Below are 21,479 nucleotides of genomic sequence, written 5' to 3' on the forward strand. Positions count from 1 at the left end.
AATATAATAAAATAATTTCAGTAAAAAAATAATCTATGATTATACATCCTACTTTCTTGCGTACTCAATTTTAATACGATATTCTTTTCATTACGCCTGCAAATTGTTAAGTATCGTATATATGACTTTGATGGTCAATAAGAAGATTTTATAGCAATCAATTCTGAAAGCTAACAAAGCAAAAATGTCCGGATACGATTTATCGCGGTAAGAATGTCGTGGTTCGCCTTTCCCTTGCCCGATGTCTTCCCGCAAGGCTCACGGAAGTTACTTTCGTTACTCCAACGAAATGAGCGTTTCAATGTATACGAGATCGTTGAGCCACCGCGCGCGATCACGAAATCCGCTCGTTTGCGAGGGTGAGCACTATGTTTCAAGCACCGCTCCTCCGTCTTGTTGTCAGTTCCGTGGCTCGCTACGACGATGATCCTTCATTCCCGCCGTCCAAGATTCGATGCGGTAGCTTTACGGAGATAATAAAGCAAACACCGAGATAGTAGTGACAAATAGCGCGCATGGGATCGAATCATCGACATGGATCCGTAAAGATCGGCGGACGCGCGATTCATTTAATTCGCTTCTGATGAATTAAATGAATAGATGCATGAAGAGGAAATAGAGCGGATAAAAATCCAAAATCGGGATAATAACTTCGATGAATTCACGTGTGTATCAAGGACGTAAACCAGGCCACCTCGATCTCTTTTTGGCAAACAATTTTGTGTGGTAAAATAATTGGTGGAAATAAATGTCCATCCAAAAATAAATATGGAGATATTTGTATATCACCATCGTTAATTAATTACTAGAATCGAACTATCTAAAAAATTTTCAGTAAAAAAATTTTTTGCGTCAAGATAATTGCATTAACAAAAATTGCGTCGATTTTAATCGCTCGTAAAAATCGACTGAAAAGTTCATCGAAGTTATCCTGTCGGAAGTTTGCGCACCCATCAAAGCGGTCATTAATCTTTCGACTGTTTCAATTGAACTGATTATCGCACGACACGCCAGCGGCGCATTTTCGTGCCAAGATTAACAGAACGAGCGTTGCCTAATCGAAGAATAATTCGTGATTAATCTCCTAGACGCGATTAATCTTCCGTAATGGTCTAACTCGCTTGCTAATCGACGATGCAAATCCGCCTCCGCGGATCGAGACTAAATTGAGCCAGTTAGTGTTCAAATAGTTATCCGTACGATTTTTAAGAAATTAATTTTGCATCGTGTGTGTTAAATTAATATTAAATTAATATAAATATAATTTTTTATAAAAACAGCTTATATAAACTGTTGATTTTTTGCAAAGTAAAATAAAAATTTAAAATTTAATTATCTTTTTTAAATAATATAAAATGAGAATTATTAATTATACGTGTCATGCATGGATATTCAAAACAATTTCGGCAGTTTGTTCAACTAAACACATCGTCGGTTATTATTTTTTTAATTAATGTGTGCCACCTGTGCACGTAATTATGATAAAAAATTGCAACCGCGAATTAAAACGCTGCTGCAGATTGTTCGACACCCTCGCGGGGACGGCTGGAGCTAATTTCGCGTGAGTATTTTTTTATTATTTTCTGTGGTATATCGACGCATGCCATCTGCCGCGGCGGACTGCCAATCGTCGCCAGGAAATTCATTAGGAAAATACTCGCCGCGGTGGTGGCGTTATGGCGAACGCGGTTTCGATGGTGTGGAGGAGCTAGACGTCGGGAGCGGACGATGAGGGGGTTTAGGAGGTATGGCAGCAATACAAAACCGGAGTCGGACCGACCGATGTGGGGCTGTACAATCGAGAGCAAAATCGATAACTCATCCGCCAGTTCCGCGCTCCACCTGCTCTATCCCGGTGTGTCAATCACGATGCGGCGTTATCGGCGATGCCGAGTGTGCAAACTGTCGACGACCAACGACGCGAATTTATCGCGTCGCCGTGTGACGGTGGGTAGCACGTCACGTCGTACACGTGTCCGAATAAAGACCCATTTAGACAGAACGATTGTTAATGCCATATCGATTGCAGTAACGACGCCGCGCCGTTGTAGTATCCTACCGATGTTGTCGAATAAATCGCATCTCAAACGTTGCTGATATTCGTAATAATATATAATTGTACTTTATAGTTGTGATTCTATTTTATTTAAGAGAGCGTAATCTCAAATTTAATATTAATGACGTGTTACATACTATAGAATCGAGATTTATAATACCTTTCAACAATAGTGCCATATAATGTACAATTCTTTTTCTATTTGACAACGTCGACAGATACAAGTGCGTTAAGTGCCGTCTACGTGCTCGAACGAGATCAGTAGTAACGGAAATCGATAGTTCAGTCTAGACTCCACGCTACATCAGCTACTTCGCTTATCGAAATTTGCAACGGTAGAAAGCTGCAACGCAGAATTTCCTGATTGCTGTTTCATTAGAAATGTAAATTATTGTTTATATTCTATAAACTACTGCATTAATGCAAACATCACGGAAATGTTATATCGATTAGATTTTTAAATAATTAATACAAACGTGCATATATGTATATATCGTATATGCGTGAATAAAATATGGTCAAACATGCGCGAAACAAATTATTATTAATACAAAAAGAATTTCTTTTTCAAAATTCAGCGTTGTAATTTTCATCAGGCGAGAATTATTATTTCGCATTAATTTTAGCAGGTATTTTACTTACATATTTCAGCATTCAAGTGCACAATGTATGACATTACATACCTGAAACATAAAAAGTAACATGTTAGTATTAATAATAACTAAAATCAAAGTCTATCAAATTGATACATAATTAGATGAGAATTATAACAAAGACAAACTATACAAATTAACATTTTCTTAATAAATATATTGTTTCAATCAGCTTATAATGGTAATATTTTTGCATTAATGAGAAACAGATCGTTCAAAGATTTTATACGAGGAAAAGAAATCGCGCTGAGTTATCAGAACGATTTAGCGGATATATAAGATTCCAGGAAGAATCTCGGAGAGAGAGAGACTCAAAGGACAAACGGCTGCGCCGTTGAAAGCTTTGGGAAAAAAAGGTACCGTCAACCTGACAAATCGCGCTATATTCCGATACTACGTCGGAGAAGAGCACCGTCGAAATCGGCGAGAGTGTACGGTGCCCGTAATGGAATCGGAGAGATTACAACGTCGAGAGCGCGGATTTCCCTTCGAAGAGTGCTTCTCTCCCGGGTGCCCCTTTTTGTCGGTCGTAATCTCGGCTCGTGAACGCGAATCCTTGGATATTTCATAATTTTTCGTCTGCGGCGCTCGCGCGTAACCCACGCACAGAGCAAGAAGGCACTTTTCTTCTTGTTCCAGCTAGGGGTTTCGGAAAGCCGACTATTGAGAAAGATTTAGAAAATCCAATAAATTTCTAGGCTTCTGTAAGATGGCCGGATTATCGAGTGTTCGAGTGTTACAGATGATAGGTTTTATAACCCTTTATATATGTACGTTAAAATCGTTGCCTTGTAAGTCAACTTTAAACTCCTTACGTCGAATATTTTTCTGATTCTGAATTCTTTGAATTTTATGATGTTACACGTTTCAAACATTCAACTTAAAATCTTTAAAATATTTAGGAGATCTTTAAAAAAATATTTAAATCCTAAAACTCACGAGATTTACGATTCATTGCATAAATTTCGTGCAAATAGTTCTGAAGGGCCCGATGGAATAGCACCCAACTTAGTGGACCTTTTAAAATAAGATTGTCTCGACTTAAATTTTTTATTCGAGTTCTTAAAAAAATGAGATGAGGTTCGTTACTGCACTGTCTGCTTCCTCCAGTCGAAGGGAAACGTCTGAATTCAGCAGAATCTACCGAGTGGAAATTGTGCTCTAATCGTGCGAGGAGATGAGAGGACCGAAATGCACTATTAGCGCGACGCATCACGTGGCAGTCTTATCCTGGGATGAAATCTTCTACCCTTTCTCCTCCTCTTCCTCCTGCGCTGCCGTTCTTCGTGACACGAGCGTGCGGCATTGTTCGACCTTGTCGTCGACGATGATGGCGAGCCTTATCTCAGTGGTCGCGCGTGACTAGGCCCCCGACGGAAGACAGCGGGGATAGCTACGGTCGAAAGTCCAGAAAGGGTGACGAGGGTGACAAGAATAAGGACGAGGGAGTGAGAAGAAGAAGGAAAGCACGACGACGGCGACGTCCGATAACGTTCCTGTCTCGCCTCTCGCGACGCACAAAACGCCCCGATGACGGCGATGGCGAGGGCGACGATGCGTTTCGAAACGCCGATGCATCGACGCTGTGCGATTGTACTCTGCGCAACCCCCTCAACTACCCTCTGGTTCGCTTCTCTCCCGCCTCTCACTCTTCGCAAACCGATATTCTGACGTTCTTTCAATTGTAACACGAGCGTGATGAAATAGCGTATTTCGCATTGGGAGATCGCCATTTTTGCAGGAAATTTAATACGAGAAAATTTAATTATTGGCGGTGTATCAAATTAAAGGCGATGAGCGCTTAAAACCGCTTCAGTGAATAAAATTTTAACTAACACAACTCTCTACAAAAGAGAAAGACGCAATCTTTTTACAAATAATACGTGAAATTGTATTATATCGTAAATTTTCTCATCAATCTTATTCAATCAATCTCATAATCTTTAAAGTCATAATAAATATAAAAATATCTAATAAGTAAATATCATACCTATATAGATTAATTTTTTAATAAACTTAATTTGTCTATCTCTAATTAATTCTTTCTTCAAATATCATGTTAATTAAGCTGTCTATGTAAATTATATTTTAATTAAATTTTTTGCTCTCCTTTTTCTCCAAGAATTAAGTTATTTTTGAATCAAAACATTGTTTCGCGAAAATTGAAGAAAATAACGCTTGTAACATGTGCAATGCAGTGTAACGTTGCATGTGTAGAATTATTGCCGCTGGCAGTTCGAGCCATTTTTTCTGCGGCACCATTGCGCCTTCGTTGGGCGTCGCGACGCGCGACGCGTACCAACGTGGCTGGTCGCCCAAGTAGCCAATTAAAATCTCTTTGGTGTCTTTTTTAGAAGCACACCACGACAGGGACGAACTAATGAATTCTGGTAGAGGTGTCGGGCCGTAAATCCCTCGGTTTGCAGCGCGTACGACGAGACGTCGAAGAGAGCACGATGAAAGAGCAGGAAAAGGAGAGAATGACGAGACGAGGACGAGAAAGTCGAAGCATCGCGGGATTCCTGGTGTACGATGCATCCGGTGGCTGACGCGATCGATGCTTCCTGTCTGCTAGTTTGAAGCTTCGATACCCTTTACGAGGTATCGGTAACGCTACTGCAGCTTGAGCAAAACGAAATTTTTAAAAGCGTCGATCGAAGATCAAAGGCGATCGTAATGCCGACATTTGATTGCTCGTCATCGTGACAAGCAGGTGACAGGTACAAAGGGATCGATGCAATTTCACGGTGATTGGCTTCTATCACTGATGATTGCAACGTAAAAATGTGAAATAAAAATTTGGAATCTTCAAGCAAAACTTTGCAGCGTCAAATTTGTCGAACGTTAATAGAAAAGATATGTAATTATAATATAATTTGAGGACCGTTAGGCATAATCGAAGAATCATTATTTACAGTTAATTATGACTTGACGTTATTAGTAATTTTATTAAATATTTTATCAATTCAAAAATGTGTATACTTTTCAATTTTCTTAACAAAAACTTCTCTTTTTTCTTCTTAGGATTCAATATGTAAATATCTTCTACCCTAGTTTAGAAAATCTACTAAACTCTTTTAATGTTATTTCATAAGGCTCAATTGTGTAAATCGACCAAATTTAATTATCTAAAGCACATGAAAATAATCCAGGATTAATTCAAAAAAGGTAACTTCGCTTACCTCCTTTCAATTCAATCAGTTGGAGCAGGCATTATATCGGCCTAACAGCTTAGACAACTGCGAGAGAAATATTCCATCTTCGACGCGACAGGAGAAAGGATCGATGTCTCCCTCTCGAGAAGGGAGATCCACGCCTAACGTGAATCGCGCGTCGCCCCGGCCGCGTATTAACTTAAACCTTTCCTCGTCAATTTCAGCCTCCTCCATCGCGGGAACAACGAGAATTGGAAACGGGGTGTTAAACGAGGAAGAGACAAGGGTGGATTTATGGAAATTCGGTGGCCCGGTCAAAAGGGCGTCGTGGTTCATCCGTAGGAAAGGTTTTTCCACCTCCCTCCCACCGCTTTGGCAAAAAACATCGACGGTAAGTACAAGAGCTGATGCCAACGCGATCTTTGATCTCGTGCTAAAGAAGGGTGTGAGTCGTCACCGCGCGAACAGACCAAGACTATTGTTCCTTGTCGAGTATACCTCTCTTCGAGATTATCTCTGTTCGGTTTTAAGCGAAGCAATGAGAAGAGAGAGAGAGAGAGAGAGAGAGAGAGAGAGAGAGAGAGAGAGAGAGAGAGAGAGAGAGAAAGAGAGAAGGGAGGAGGAAAAGCGAGAAAGATCAAAGGCGCGTTGTTTTCGACAAGAACGAGTTACCGCGGCGACGACGACGCGGGACTTGTTTAGAACGAAACCGTGATGGACTTTACCACGGAAGTGGAACTCACGTCGTGTTAGTAGTCGAGAGATAACGGATGATCGTGATAAAGCAAGAGGCCGGTAATTAAGATCGCTTCCCCGAGGCGTATACTTGTCGACGGTTATACTTGTTAATCGGTACCGCGGTTTTTGCAGCCACTGCGGCTGCTTCGCACAGTCTATCGAACGTTTCGCGTCGTTTATCTTTCGGCTAGTAATTTTCCTGAAACTTGATTGTTATATACTTTCGATTAAACAAGGTAAACATGCAATTAATACGCCTTGACAAATGTTATATCAAGCCTAACATTCCGTGGAAATTTTTCGTCACTAACAAATATATTTTATAATTAATAGATAGAAATCGTGGGCTTCACGATGGATTGCGATAACGATGACGGCTCGTCCACCACCGAGAAATACTAAAAAGCCTGTACGTGTCTCCATAAATGTTAATTAACAATAATTACGGTACACCCTCGTCCTGCTTAACGTCCTGAAGGATTGCCGGGTGTCCGGTAATAACCAGCGGATATCTGCTGCTTTTTACACCAGGGAGACGCCTAACGAGGAAATATCGTCAGGCAGATGTGGACGATTCAACGGGATCTGCAGGACATATTTCGTCCTGTCGCTTCCGTCTGTTTCGCATGTGCCGTTATGTCATTTTACATGTTTCAATTACACCACGCAAAATTAGATATATCGCGGCTTTTGTTTAGTTAGCATTACCATATGACATCGGATTTCGTGACATTATTGCATTAACATGTTATACGTTACAATATTTGGAGAAATAAATGAATAATGTGAAAGATACATATATATATCGCCTTAAAATAATTATAGTATTTTAAAACGATAGTCGATTTTATAATCCCTCGACGATCGTGACATCAATTTAACTTGTCGTTTAATATTTATGCACAAATAACTAATTTTATATTCACATTATTAGCGCTAACAAAGTTAATCCTGCGCAACTTGGACAGCTTGAACCAAATAATCGGCATATCTGTACGACTGTGACTAATCATCAGGGATAATGGTTGTATTATAATGCCAGCTCGTTTATTTCGCAAACTGACCGCGAACCGAGTCGGGAAAATCGCATTGATCGATTACGATCGGTATATGCGGTAATTCGAGAACCGCGGTGAAAATAGGTGCTAAGTGCGACCCGCAACAGGTTCCCGACTTCCTGCAGCCCATGCGGGGTGTCGCGAAACTAATGGCATTGCTTTCATCCGCGGATTTTTCGATTAATCTCGACTCGATCGTTTCCCAACGACGTTATATCGAAACGCCAATACTTTCTAGGATTGTTAAAAGAGAAAAAATTGTTTGCATCTCTTCAAGTGTACTTTACTTTAATAGAATCTTAATGAGCGTGCATGTAGATTGGCCAATAAAATATTTAATATCAAAAAGGGTGGATTCACAAAAAGCTCGTGAAGAAGATACTGGTATAGTTATAATTTTTTTCGAAAATAGGTTGATGATTAAATTAAGGAATGAAAGTCGCATTTGTTCCTGTGTATACTCTGTATACACCAAGCGCTTGAAAACGTCTTCCGTCGATTGCCTGTGAAAAGGAAGGTCTTACGTTACTTTCTTGCATCCCTTGTCTTGCCATTTAAGGAAAACACTTCCGATTTGGCAAAGCTCTCGCCGTTTCTCGCATTCTCCAAGAAAACGTTCGCGATTAACTAAATGGGAGCCCAGAAAGGCAACTAATTAGTTGAATTAGGTTGACTTTATGTGGTATCACACTTGGATAATTATTTGCTTTGTAAAACTGTATGATCATTTAGCTCGCAATAACAAAAATATCATGTAAAGTAATGAAAAAAGTAAATATAAAAATAATATAAATGTCTCGCGTATAATCTGTAGAGAAAATCAAGTTTTAATAAAATATTGTAAAATGTGATAATGTATTAGTTTTTCTTTTATCATACGCCCTAGTTTTTCAATGTTACTTCGCATATAAAATATCAGTGAGCAATACTCAGAATATCTTATTTATTATATACATTGAGAAACTTCCTGCAAATTATTCCCAGCAGAGTTGTCGCTTTATTTTCACCGACAAGAGATTACGTTAAGCATTCGTTTCCGTAATTATGCAGTTTGCGGTTTGGGGTCGACGACTAACAACAATACGACCGCAAGTAATCCCGCAATTATCGTGTAATACCGCTGATAGATCGCGTCACGAGCGACCAGCGCGCTTTCCATGAATCTCACGCTCGGAAATTTTCAGCGACACGCGATACCACGCGTATTGCGCTAATAGCGGCTTCGCAGTTTCGCGATGGGAATTTTTGGCAAACAATCGGAAACAGCCTCGTTTGCATCGGTTATGCGAGTAGGGACCGAGCCAGGGACCGAGAGCGAGGGCACGAGCGGGGCTTCAATTCGAGTTTACGATCCTGCTAATATCGGCAAGGGGTCCGAAACCTCAAAGGGTCGAGTAATTACGTCTGTTGCTGCCAAACTATATACCGGCCGTTATATTCGAGTGGACGCCAAAGTGCTCGAAATGCATTCCGTCCCGTAATTGCAAAAAGGGCGGCCAGAAATTTACCGGGGAAAACGCGTATCTTCGGATAGGTTTTCCAATTTTGCCCCTGCGAGGGATTTATTAATAAACTCAAAACACCCATCCATCTCTTCGAAAGAAACACAACAAAAATGAAAATTAAATTAGAAAAAAGAAACATCTATAACAATCTGTAAAAATATCAAACTAGTCAATTAAAAGACGGAAAATGTTGCCCAGTTCTAGGGCAGCTTCAATATTACAAAATTTTGTTTAAAAAAGTAGATAAAAAGGACTGGCACGTATAAAAACATTATCGTTATTCTATTATGTTCGTGAACAGTATCGCTATTCCGCTAGGCCTATATCTAATAAGCACGATAACTTTCCAGACTGACTAATATTGCCATTAATGGATAATGAAAATTTCTGGGCTGCGCGCGAACTCGCGTTAACTGCGTGCATTAACATTCGCTGAACGAAGTGAAACACAGCTCGCACGTTCCGTAGACACGCCAGCCAGCTAGGTACTAGCTCGCGTACTCGTACATGTATATGAGCTATTATTAGCCGACCACCTGTGCGACCCGAGGCAGTTGCTCTCTCACAATCGGCTACATACGTCTTGGGCCTCTCCAGGGTCGTATCGATCCCGAGATGGCACCCGGCTTTACCTCTGAGATCGGCTATCTATACGTGACACCGGTTTCCAGGAAATGAGATGAGCCAATTAACAGCTGCCATTCGCATGTACGCTACCCGCATACTTGCGTCGCGAAATAGATCGGAAATGACTAGATGTATACAGAGCAGGATGCTATTAATATCCTAAATGAATATATATATTCCTTAACGTGAAATACACTTAACGCAACTCTACGTAAAATCAGAGATGAAGAAAATATAGATAAATGTAATAAGACTTCTTGTTTACACAAACTTGTTTAAATAGATTTCTCGTTTCCTTTAAGAATAATGTTAATTCAGAAATTGCAGTAGTCAATTGCGACGCAAATCAATAATCAGGGTTGATTATTCTAACATTATTACACACATGAAACACACATTTTAAAAATAAAAAAATTCTTAAGAGAGAATAACAAGTAATTAGAAGAATTTACAATATTTTATAAAACAAATTTTAATGTGCTGGAATAGGCAGAAGATATTTGTTAATTTTTCACAACAGAGATATTATTTACGAGATCCAACGATAATAACCAAATAATTACACCGTTTCGGTATTACCTAATCCCTTAAGCTGACTTCCTACTCTGCGTAGAAAGCTCGTCCTTTCATCCCAATTAATTTCCAAACTTTCATTCGAGCGGCTGCTTTTCACGGGATATTAGCTCAGATCAGAAGCCGTTGCACTAAGTATGATAAATGGCATTTCGTCGGTCGGACATTCACACACCCTAGAGACCACAAGTTTCGTCAATAATCGCAGCATCCGGGCTTTTAGTCATTAGAGTCCTTTATACCGCTTGATAAATAATTAAAGATGTGACCAAAAAAGTAAGGAAAAAAACCTTAAAACATCCTGCGCATTTTTAACTATCTGTATGTATCAATTTTTATTCGGATTTCGTTGTGCAGCTACCGTTATTAACGAAACATGCGCAGTAAAAAAATCAGAAACAAGGCAACAAATTAACAACAAAAAGATACTGATATGTTTTCGCTGATAGAATACCCGCATATATTTCATTAAATTTATTTTATTCATTCATTGTACACATACACAACTTCTCGTTGAGTAATAATAGGACAAATTGCCAATGTCTGTGGGCAACAATATTGATAGTTATATAATACAGTTTCAAGAATGATTAGAAGCATTAAGCAGCTGTTTTTTAAACAGCAACATTTCTGGATACACCGAGATTGGAAGCGCTTCGTGACGTTCAAATTCCCCAGTGTAACGATGAATGTGCAACTGATGCCGCAACACAATTCCGCCCGTAAAATCCGGCGCCGCGCGGCGCGGCGCGGCGCGTAACGCCGTTATTTCGGCCGGACCGAAATAATTGGAGGTAATTCTCTGCGCTGTTGTTTTTAATCGATCGCCCGACCGTTCGCCGATTACGTCGGTACGCATCCACGATTTTAATTGTGAAATCCTCGATATCGCGACGTCTGAACATGACGTACTGTTTACTGAATCTGATAATAACGTTGTATGCACCGATGTCATTAACGAGAAAATAGAAATAATCGAGTTGGACCGTAATGTTCGTTTCGGCCATGAAAACAGATTTGATTAAAAAGCCGCTTTGGTTGTGTACTATACGGAACAAATTATGTCGCATTCAATCCGGTACGCGTCAAGTATTTGCAATATAATAATATCACAAAAGACTTTGATATGAAAGTGTTGCGATATATGCGAAGCAGATCTCGTGAAATTTATGTGCGCTATATGTATATGCAACGCTATTTTCAGCCCGACCGTTATACAACGGATAATTAGATCTGTTCCTCGGGATCATATATTTTCCACGCTTTCGTAAACGGTCTGATTATCCTGTACAGTTCCGTTCGTTACTCCATACGGTGATCTTTAATCGCGATCAAAATCCAACGCCTTCTCCGACTCGCACCCCGCATTGTGACATTATAATTAAGTTGCAATCTGTAATAAAGTGCGTGATTGCCAAGCTATCCTAAGCTGACTTTATCGACTTGGAAAGGTCAGATATTCTAACTCTAAAACTTCTAACAATAAGTTTTACTAACGTTTTATTTAAACACAGCAAATATAGCATTCTAATTTTCGCTCTATAGAATAGAATTAAAAAGCAAAAGAATGTATTATTACTCAAGTGATTAAGAACTAAAGTAAAATTAAGAAACAATTTTGCTTCGTTACAAACAAAAAAAAACAAGAGAAGAGGAAGATATTTCGATAATAATCTTGATTACAATTTTTTCATTTTTCCAAGACAAATTTGTCTACCTAAACTTAACGCTCCAACATTATGTTAATTACAGCTCACGCTCTAAGAGCTGGCTGCTTCGTTCAAGTAGCTTGTCGGATGTCGTTAACTCTTTTCTTCGTCTAGTCTCGCTCACGGCGCTGTGCGATGAAATCGCTAACTGAATCGCTAATTAGCTAAGGCTATCGACGCTGGCGGAGTCGAGTCGCGTTTAACGCGCGAACATTAAACGCGCGGACGTGAAAAATAACGGCGCGATCCGCGCGCAAATTATCGTCCCGCGGAGACGAGTTTTCGGATCCGTCGACGCGGAACACTTTGATGTCCTCGGCATTTACGAGTCGCGGATCTTGCAGGTGGTTAAAGGGTTATAAACGTAGGCATAACTATGCGTTACGACTGAGCATAGCAACGACGACCGGCGCGGCGAGTTCATGCGGTACGCACGAGTGCCGCGTAAATGTCCATCTTAAAGCTGATATTTCAGCACGTCCTTGAGCAGCTGGACGACACCTCTCGACTTCGCATACAGGTTGTCTGGGATCTACCACTATTAAGCTGGCGAAGCACAACGTATAAAATAATAAATCAAATGAAACATATGCAGGTATTTAGTGTTTTATCGTTGCTAATTTGTTGCTCTGTTTTCAATTTTCTTGCTGCACGCATTAATACCCCAGTATCTTCAGCTTAAAATTAACATGGTCGATAAAATGTTACTATTCAACACTTTAAATGCGTATTTATATAATGTGTATCAATCTTTTGCCCGAGCAGAAATTATTTTTATAGATCATATACTTCTATTTCTTATATCTTATTTTTTAGATTTAAAAGCGAGCAAATTCTTAAATACAAACATGTAAAATTCTCAGCAAATTTTATCTTAAACTTAACAGAGAAGCCATTTCCGAAACTTAATTCACCTCGAGATTTTCGAGCGAGCTCCGAAATCGCGGCAGCACTTGTATAGCACTTTCGAACCATTGAACTTATCGTTATAAATCCGAGGAAAGGCGACGTGCCGATTTCGCCTTTGATGTTATCGCGATACGATGGTAACGCCAGAAAATCGTCGCGCTCGATTACATCGCCTGCCATCAAGAAGAGCACGTCTCGCGCCTGCACCTAGCTAATTAGGGGTTTATAATTAGTCGCGAATAAACTCTCGACAACTATGCACGTGCCTCCGGTACTAATTAACGAGGACAATGGCCTTAGTCGTACAAACACGAAAAAGCGCCACGCATACACTTTCCATTGTACTTTAATTAATCGAAGAACTTCGCGCGCGTTAATTGGAAAGTGAGCCGATAAAGTTTCGCTTCTCATCGCAAAGCCTCTATCCTATCTATTCAGTTGATAATTTCTATAATAATTAACTCGTTTCGCTTTATGTGATGAAATACAATAAAAGAAGCAATGTGGGTTTGTCGGAATGCCCAGAAATTTTCGTGCTTTCTCTCGTCTACAATTACAAAAATTAAACCCTTCTCTTGAGCATGAAATATTTATGATCTTTGACATTTGCATAGAAAATTTAGAAAATTTGCTAACTGCGAGGTGAGAAGATTATGAAAGTCTCTTTCTAGACAAATTATCGAGACAGTTATATTGCTGGGAAAGAAAAAGCAGCGTTATAAATTATAATTCTTCATAAAATTTTCACTGAATGGAAGACGCTTTTAAATTGATCAAAATATCTGTAAATGAAGAAAAATTCCATGCTTATGGAATATCCTATATAATTAATTAGAGATACCTATACAAGTAATATATTACCTCGATGTTAGAGCTGTATCATCCATCATAACTTAATGACAGTGATATATCTTTGGTGCTTAGTAAAAGGGACTCGAGATTTTATCTTATCTAATAAGGTAATTTTATAGCGCGTATAGAATTTTTATACTCGAGAACGTTCCACTAATCATCACAAAAACGGCATCTATACTATTACCGTATCATCAAGTAATCAATACGTCGACTTATAATAAAAGTCTTTTTTACTTTTGTAAAATTCTAGTTCGATTTACTACGCTACTTATTTTACATCACGAGATTGCACAAAGTATTTCTTATACATGTTAAGTACATATGTTCAACCGTGCACTCTGCGGGAGTCTCTTAAATGCCTACTTAAAATATTAATTATGCAGAAATTCACGCAGCACGTACGTAGCGAATCATATGATTTGAGATTAGAGATTCCTAATTGCATTCGCGCGGTGTAATTGCATAAGTCTGCGATTTCTGCGGTGAGATATTAATGATGCATTACACGACCGAGCATATTTCCGCCTTTTGAAGACGTCACGCGCGCATTCAATATTATGAATAATGCGCCATATGATTGTAGCATTATTTATAGTCTATGGAAATGAGGTGAAACTGCTACCAGATGTGCGCTGACCCAGAAACATATTGCGATAATTTATGAATTCCAATAATGAGAATCGATATCATATTCATTACGATATATGTATAACGCGAACTGCATTATATTTCTCTCTGATGACACTATGTCTAGTCTCTGTAACGTGATCTGATCGACGCTGATTTGCCAATATTAACGTCTTGAAAAGATAGTTTCATCGCTTGTCGCACTGAACGTTTAATTGGCTGAACTTCTTAGGCGAGCATAATATTAACAGACTCGAAATCGATGAATCAACCACGGGTAATAATTTAATGCATAAAATCCCGAGTGCCTAAATCATCCCTTCCAGTTCGTCATGCGCGATAAAACGATAGCGACGTCGTATATTTTTGCAACGATGATCGCTGCATGACGAAACAATGGCATCGCGATGCGATAAAGCCGGCGACGCCGCGCGTGCATTCACGCGAACGCGCGTGCTGTTGTTACAGCGACGCAGCTGAAAATTCTACGAAGATCTCTTACGCACACTAACAATAAGTTCGTCGATGCGATTTATCTCTAAAGATATTAAATATCAAGATAAAGTTACTAATCGAACTGCAACTTGTCACTTAGTATCACTAAATACGTTAAGGCTGAAACACAATACGAAGGTACAGGCAATATAGGAATAGAGAATAGCAACAGAAAATAGATTTTCAACCAATCGGAAGCTGTGTATCAATGTATTTTGTTCCTATTCCCTGTTCCTATTGCCTGTACCTTTATATTGTGTTCCCGGCTTTACTCGTTGGAGCGAGTAGAAAAACTGTTAATCGTAAAATAAAATAACTGTACCATACCGTAAACGTAATGAGCACAGTATTACTTTCTTTTGATTCGTGAACGTATTTTTGCATTTCTTTTCTTTTATCTCTTGTTCGCAAGGGACAAAAATCTCGATCCTATTCCAAATTTTGTATCCCCTTTTTGCAAGGCATCTATAATAATTGCAACATTTAAATCAATATTTAAATAAAATTTTAATTAAAAAATTCCTTTCTTCTCTGTCTTCAGTTCCTTTCGGGGGGAAAAAAAACACGGAGGAAAGGGAGCACGAATATCGGATTTTCTGCGTGGTCTCGACGTACGACAGTTGCGGCCCTGCGAAGTAGTCACGGACGGTGCTCGTCAGCCGAAATTCCGGCCTTTATTCGGCACGTTCGTCGGCTCGAAACGAGCCGGCTCTCGCGTATCGGCAACCGGCAACGCCTACTACTATTGTCGCTGTCGTTCAAAGCGCGCGTCCGCGGTGGATACAATATGGGACTGTCCGTCACGACGGAAAACCGCGCGTTTTCAGAAGGGAGAGAACGTACGCGTGTCCTGACACGACGCGCGTATCGCCGCGGTGTATCCCTCTCGTTTCACGGGACGCCGCGTCGAGTCGATCCGGCCTGCCAATCCCGCCATCATTTTCACCGAATACAGGCATCTAGGCGGCTTTTTCCCGCCGATCTCGCGCATACAATGTGCCAAGGTAATATAGGTACAGGGGAGAGACGCGTTTTTCCATCTTCTTCGACGTGGTGCTTGTCACGCATGTCATATCAGCGAAACTTGTCGTCGTCGAATCTCTCGCCAAGTCGTGAGAGATTCTCGAGTATATTCGACGATGGAGAAAAGCATACGGGAGAAAAACGAAATTGAAAGACTATAAAATAAATTTTTAGCAGACAACTTACCGTCCTGATTACTAAATTAATACTGAAAGAAATTTTTAATGGAATTCCAGTTTGAAACTTCGCTCGCAAGAGATGCCAGGGTTCGTGGAATTAATGTATAGAAACTGTGCGGAAACACTTCCTGTCGCTCTCGAATGGCAAAGGGAGATGATTATTTTTACGGTGAAATGGCTTCCGAGCGAGTCGACAGTACGCGCTCTGAATGGCTGTCCACCGTGATAAGACTGTAAGCTAGCGCGGCTCCTCTAATTCATGCTAATTTTGAGGCGGAAACTTTTTGCATCGCTTAATTCAATTAGTTCCGCTGTTTGAATGCAGCAATTAGCATATTAACCTGACTACGCGAACCTCCCGCGTGTTGAGCCGCGCGCACGGACGAAGCCGCGACTTTTCGACTTTTACCCTTTCACCGGGTGTCCCGCTCATTATTCGAACCTGTTTCGAACGGTATTATGATGCAAATTGAAAGTTAATATTTTTGTCCGCGACGAAAATATTATCTCGGCAAAAGTAGCGAGGTGTCGTAAATCCCCGTAGCCGAGATCCAATTTGAAACCGCGTCGACGACGCTGCTCGCGTAAATTTGCATAATCGAGTTGTCGAATTTTGAGGGCGGGCGCCACTCTTCCAATCCAATTAATCTTTCTGCGCCGTCAAGAAGGTCAATGTGTCGATCTTGATCAAACAGTGAAAGCGTAATTAATCGTATCTTTAACAAACAGTGACGAGACTAGCGACCACAAATTAAAATTAGAATTTGAATTATAACCGTACCATAAAATTTTCAAATTAAACCTTTGTGATTTTTAACGTGTTAACTGCTTTCTTTATCTGTAACGAAAACAAGTTCTGGTTAATCCAGTTACGGATAATTTAACGAAATCGATCCCCGAAGAGTCGAAAGAGTTCGCGGTGAGATCGATGTAGTCGGATGGGAAAAGTTGCCGAGCCAAAACTCTCCGCTCATCGTCGAAAACGCGGAACGGACACAATAACTGATAGCTCCTACAACTTCTTTCGGCGAGCTCTCATTCAAGGCCGCCGGCATTGTCGGAAACCTTCCACGGCTGTCCGAATGAATAACGCGCGCGCTTTTGTGCGCCTGTCGGAAAACGTTACGCCGCTTCGTTAATAAGTCGTACGATAAAATTGACGTAACGAGTTCTGCGGACACATGACGTTTAACGCAATAATTAATGTCGGGCGTGCGGAATGAAAACGCAGATAATATAGGGCTATCTCGACACATTAATCGGACGTTGAATACATCTGCATCGCTCCGATCGCGAGGCAACGTGATCTTGTAGATCTACTGAAAGAGATATTTGTAAAGAGATATATAAGTCATCAAATTTCGTGTACAGATATTTCCATCACTTAGCCTCTGAATCGTAATTCATGGAATAATGTCTATATAATTAAATGTTCTTATTCGAAAAAAAAATGTTTCAAGATAAAAGCTGCTATGTCACTAACCAAAGGTGGATCCGAAAAAATCATTAATCTGAAGAATTTTCTCGGAGCTTATCCTACGGTACGTTATCGCGTAATATGTAAAATACTTTATAAGATTAATGCAAATAAAAGGGTAAAAAGCGTAAGATTTTTTCCAATAAATACTATTAAACAGAATAATAAATTTCTTTCGCCAGTATATAGAATAACAATTAAAGTAATTTAAATCGACCGTGACTGGCAATATATAACGTCTTTTCGATATGAACATTGAAAAACTGTGAGCCAACTTGGTTTGTCGGATTCACACAGCACTTTTTTTCCGGATCAATCATCGAGACATTATTAATTTTGACCATGGTTTTGGTCAGTTGATGTAATTTCTAAATTACTAGACATCACAGACGCGCGCTTCGCGCGCGCTATTTAGCTTTAATATTACACACAACTGTCAAAATATGCTATGACAGCCGCTCACGAAGTTAGCGCAGCAACAGAATCAATCAGCATCGCGGAAAAGAGCCAACAAAGCAATTCGAGACTTTCGAGAAGACTTCGAGAGATGCGAGTATCGATTTAACATGCCTTTTTTTAGAAAGGAAACTAGAACAACACAGGCGCGCGCTACGCGCGCGCTTTTATTTTATTTCGCGAATGGAACAACACAGGCGCGCGCTACGCGCGCGCGTTTATTTTGTTTCACGAATATACAACCATACATTTTTTATATTTTTATTAGAAGTGAAGAGGTAAGTCGCTAATATCGACATAGGTCCTCTAAAGCGACGCCTTCTTATTTCTCGAAAATTAAACACCGCACTTTATTAATGCTGATGAGGACATAATTTACTTATATAATTAAAGACGTAAAAACCTTTACTTTATACATTTATTGATTTTTATATATAAAATCTGCTAAAAACGAATTTTAGAAAGGAAATAGTTTTTAAATTTTATTGCGAAAAATATTACCCCAGCCAGGGTTTGAACCTGGAACCTCCCGTATACCGTGCGGGCGTCGTGCCAATTCGACCACTGAGGCTGTAGTAATATTCATCGCAATAACAACTATAAGATGGAGCACCGATTACTAGGTCGACGGTGTATAATAAACAGAATAATAAATTTCTTTCGCCAGTATATAGAATAACAATTAAAGTAATTTAAATCGACCGTGACTGGCAATATATAACGTCTTTTCGATATGAACATTGAAAAAAATACTATTAAACTATTCCAAATTTCACGTTAATGTAGAATATGTACACCCCGGAAAATTGTTAAACTTTTAATTTAAATCAATCTCAATCAAGGTGAGTCTCGTGTCTGATAATTTGCGAGGTAATATTTCTGGTCAAAAGCTTCAGTCAGGAGGTAATCAAAATCGAGCAAATTAAATCACAAATAAAAATTGTTACATTCAGCAATTTTTCAGGGAAGCACATTGCGTTTCAAACGCAAATTGTATTTCGTGGCGATTGAACTGGAACGCGAAGTTCTATATGCAATAACGGTAAGTTAACTGTGCGTGAAGATTGTTTAATGTATCCACAAATAAAATTTATTTCATGGACTCGAAACCGTTTAAATTTCTGCGCGCAAATTACTTTTCATCGTTATATCGTATGACAAAAAATATTTAATAAAAGAAGAAATAAGGGTACTTTATACCTGTCACTTTTTATGCTAGCAAACTTTATCCGGCAAAAGTTCTATTGATCACTTCAAACTCAATAACACGAAAAGATTCTCATAGCTTAAACATTCTTATTGTCATTGTTGAGAAGAAGAAAGAAAAGGAAAAGCCTCGATTGAACGCATGCAAATGCGATTGCACGTGACGTTAAAAGAGTTTAATATCTGTCGTGCCTTATAAAGTCACTGTGCGCGCGTAAGAGGAGGGTTAAATGAATTTCATTAACTCGTTAGGTCTACCGTCGTCGTCCTCGTCGTTGTCGACGTTACGCAGCACGCGAAACATCGTTAATTTCGAAGTAATCGCCGTATTGGCGCGTACAGCGAATATCCTCCTCTCTTTCATGTCCTAACGACAAACGAGAGAGTGAGAGAGAGAGAGAGAGAGAGAGAGAGAGAGAGAGAGAGAGAGAGAGAGAGAGAGAGAGAGAGAGAGAGAGAGAGAGAAGATGCGATCCAATTTACTATGGAGATTCTACGTCACCCCCGTCTGTCGAGGAAATCAATTACGTCGAATGAATACAACATGAAGGGTGTAAAGGGTTAGCCGCGAGTCCGCGACCGGTGACCGGAGCGTTGAACGACACGAGATCGAACGCGAACGTGAGAAGGGTATTTCAGGAGAGAGAGAGAGCCGACGCAAAGAGTCGGACAGATTTGATTTGTCAGGACACAGAAATCGCCGCCGACAAATCTTGTTACGGCTCGACCCGACGCTCGTGATTAGGGCTTAAAAATTTCTGCCTCTTGCGCTCGAGGAACCTTCGATCACTCGAGAGAGACATAATTAAGTCTTATAAAGATAATCAACAATTTACGAGAATATTAAAAGTAAAAGCACCAAAATAATGAATAATTTAGACTTATTGTTAGACGATACAGAGAATAATTTTGTAGAGATAATATAAGAATTATCGCCGTAGATTATTCGTTACATTTTATCGCAATTGTTTCAAAACTTTCTTTTTTGTCGAAACATTAAAACAATAAAGCAGCAAAATGTGCAATCTAATCAATGTATCAAACCTTGGCGGGATCGGACTTCTCCTGCTGTTCGTTGAAGGTCTGCGAAGCTCTGGACATGGTGTTTCTTCGGGGTGTCGTTGTGCCATCTTGCGAGGGGCGCACGAATTCGATTCTGCCACCCTCGACAACGATGTTGGGGGCTGGTGGAAAATTCTCCGTGTTACCGACCGTGTCGCAGTAACCCAAAAGGCCGGCTTTCTCCCCGTACAGGGGGTGGATTTGTCTGCAACAGAGGGTAAAAACTCGCTGGAGAACGCTTCGACGGTAGATGGTGCCTTATGCCGGAAAATCAATGGGCTTCTAATAATAACATGTACTTAATTATTATAATATTTAATTTTCCCTTTCATGTAAAATACAGAATACTTGAAAAATATCAAACGTTATTGTTCGATTAAATATTGGTTGGCTGCGTAATTTGAAATTTTAATCTTAAAATCTGATTATTAAAAGTTTATTATTAAATCTATGTCGTGCGTTTTCGATATCCAATATATCTCTCACTTTAAATAATATAATTTTCTAACTAATTCTATTATTAAATCTACGTTATGTGTTTTCTATATGTCTTTTACTTTGAATAATATTATTTTCTATGTTACGCTATCAAAATATATTATTCTTATTATTGTACTACAACAAATATTCGCTACTTGTCTCTTAACTTCTTATAACTTCGTATAAATAGGATGGTTTATATCATATTATCATTCCATTATCTAATTCAATTTCACAATTAATTTGCGCGAATAGGCAATGCCGGATCGACGAGTGTGCATTCTAGCGTTGTGCAAGCAAAAAAGAGTGACTTTATAAGTGCTATGACAAAGGCGATTTGCTTGGCAATTCTCTTTGCAGTATGGCAACATCTGATACTCGAATGCAGACGCGGGTGACCGATATTGCGCGGACAGATGCATTTGCGTATCAATGTCAATAATCTCACCGAGGAGCGGCGTCGCGCGGTCGACGATAGGATTACAGAGCAGGAACCGTTCCACTTTCGACGATTATTCTCAAGCTTTAAATCCATCTAGCCTTAAGTCTCTTTGCGCGACGCGTATGCAAATGCGTATATGCAAATGCCCGACTCTCTCTCTCTCTCTCTCTCTCTCTCTCTCTCTCTCTCTCTCT

The 21,479-nt window shown here is 39.7% G+C and overlaps 1 protein-coding gene across 3 annotated transcripts in view; it reads right to left on the reverse strand.

Annotated features, from left to right (window-relative positions):
* LOC112452525 overlaps positions 1 to 21,479 on the reverse strand; it is a 197,982-nt gene that overhangs the window by 94,228 nt on the left and 82,275 nt on the right. For all 3 annotated transcript variants that reach the window (XM_025012799.1, XM_025012801.1, XM_025012800.1), the window contains exon 4: positions 20,346 to 20,568. In XM_025012799.1, the coding sequence (XP_024868567.1) occupies positions 20,346 to 20,568 (223 nt within the window). The remainder of the gene's footprint in view (positions 1 to 20,345; positions 20,569 to 21,479) is intronic.

This window comes from Temnothorax curvispinosus, unplaced genomic scaffold (genome assembly GCF_003070985.1).
Source record: "Temnothorax curvispinosus isolate PA1 unplaced genomic scaffold, ASM307098v1 QBEX01003408.1, whole genome shotgun sequence".
Lineage (NCBI taxonomy): Eukaryota > Metazoa > Arthropoda > Insecta > Hymenoptera > Formicidae > Temnothorax > Temnothorax curvispinosus.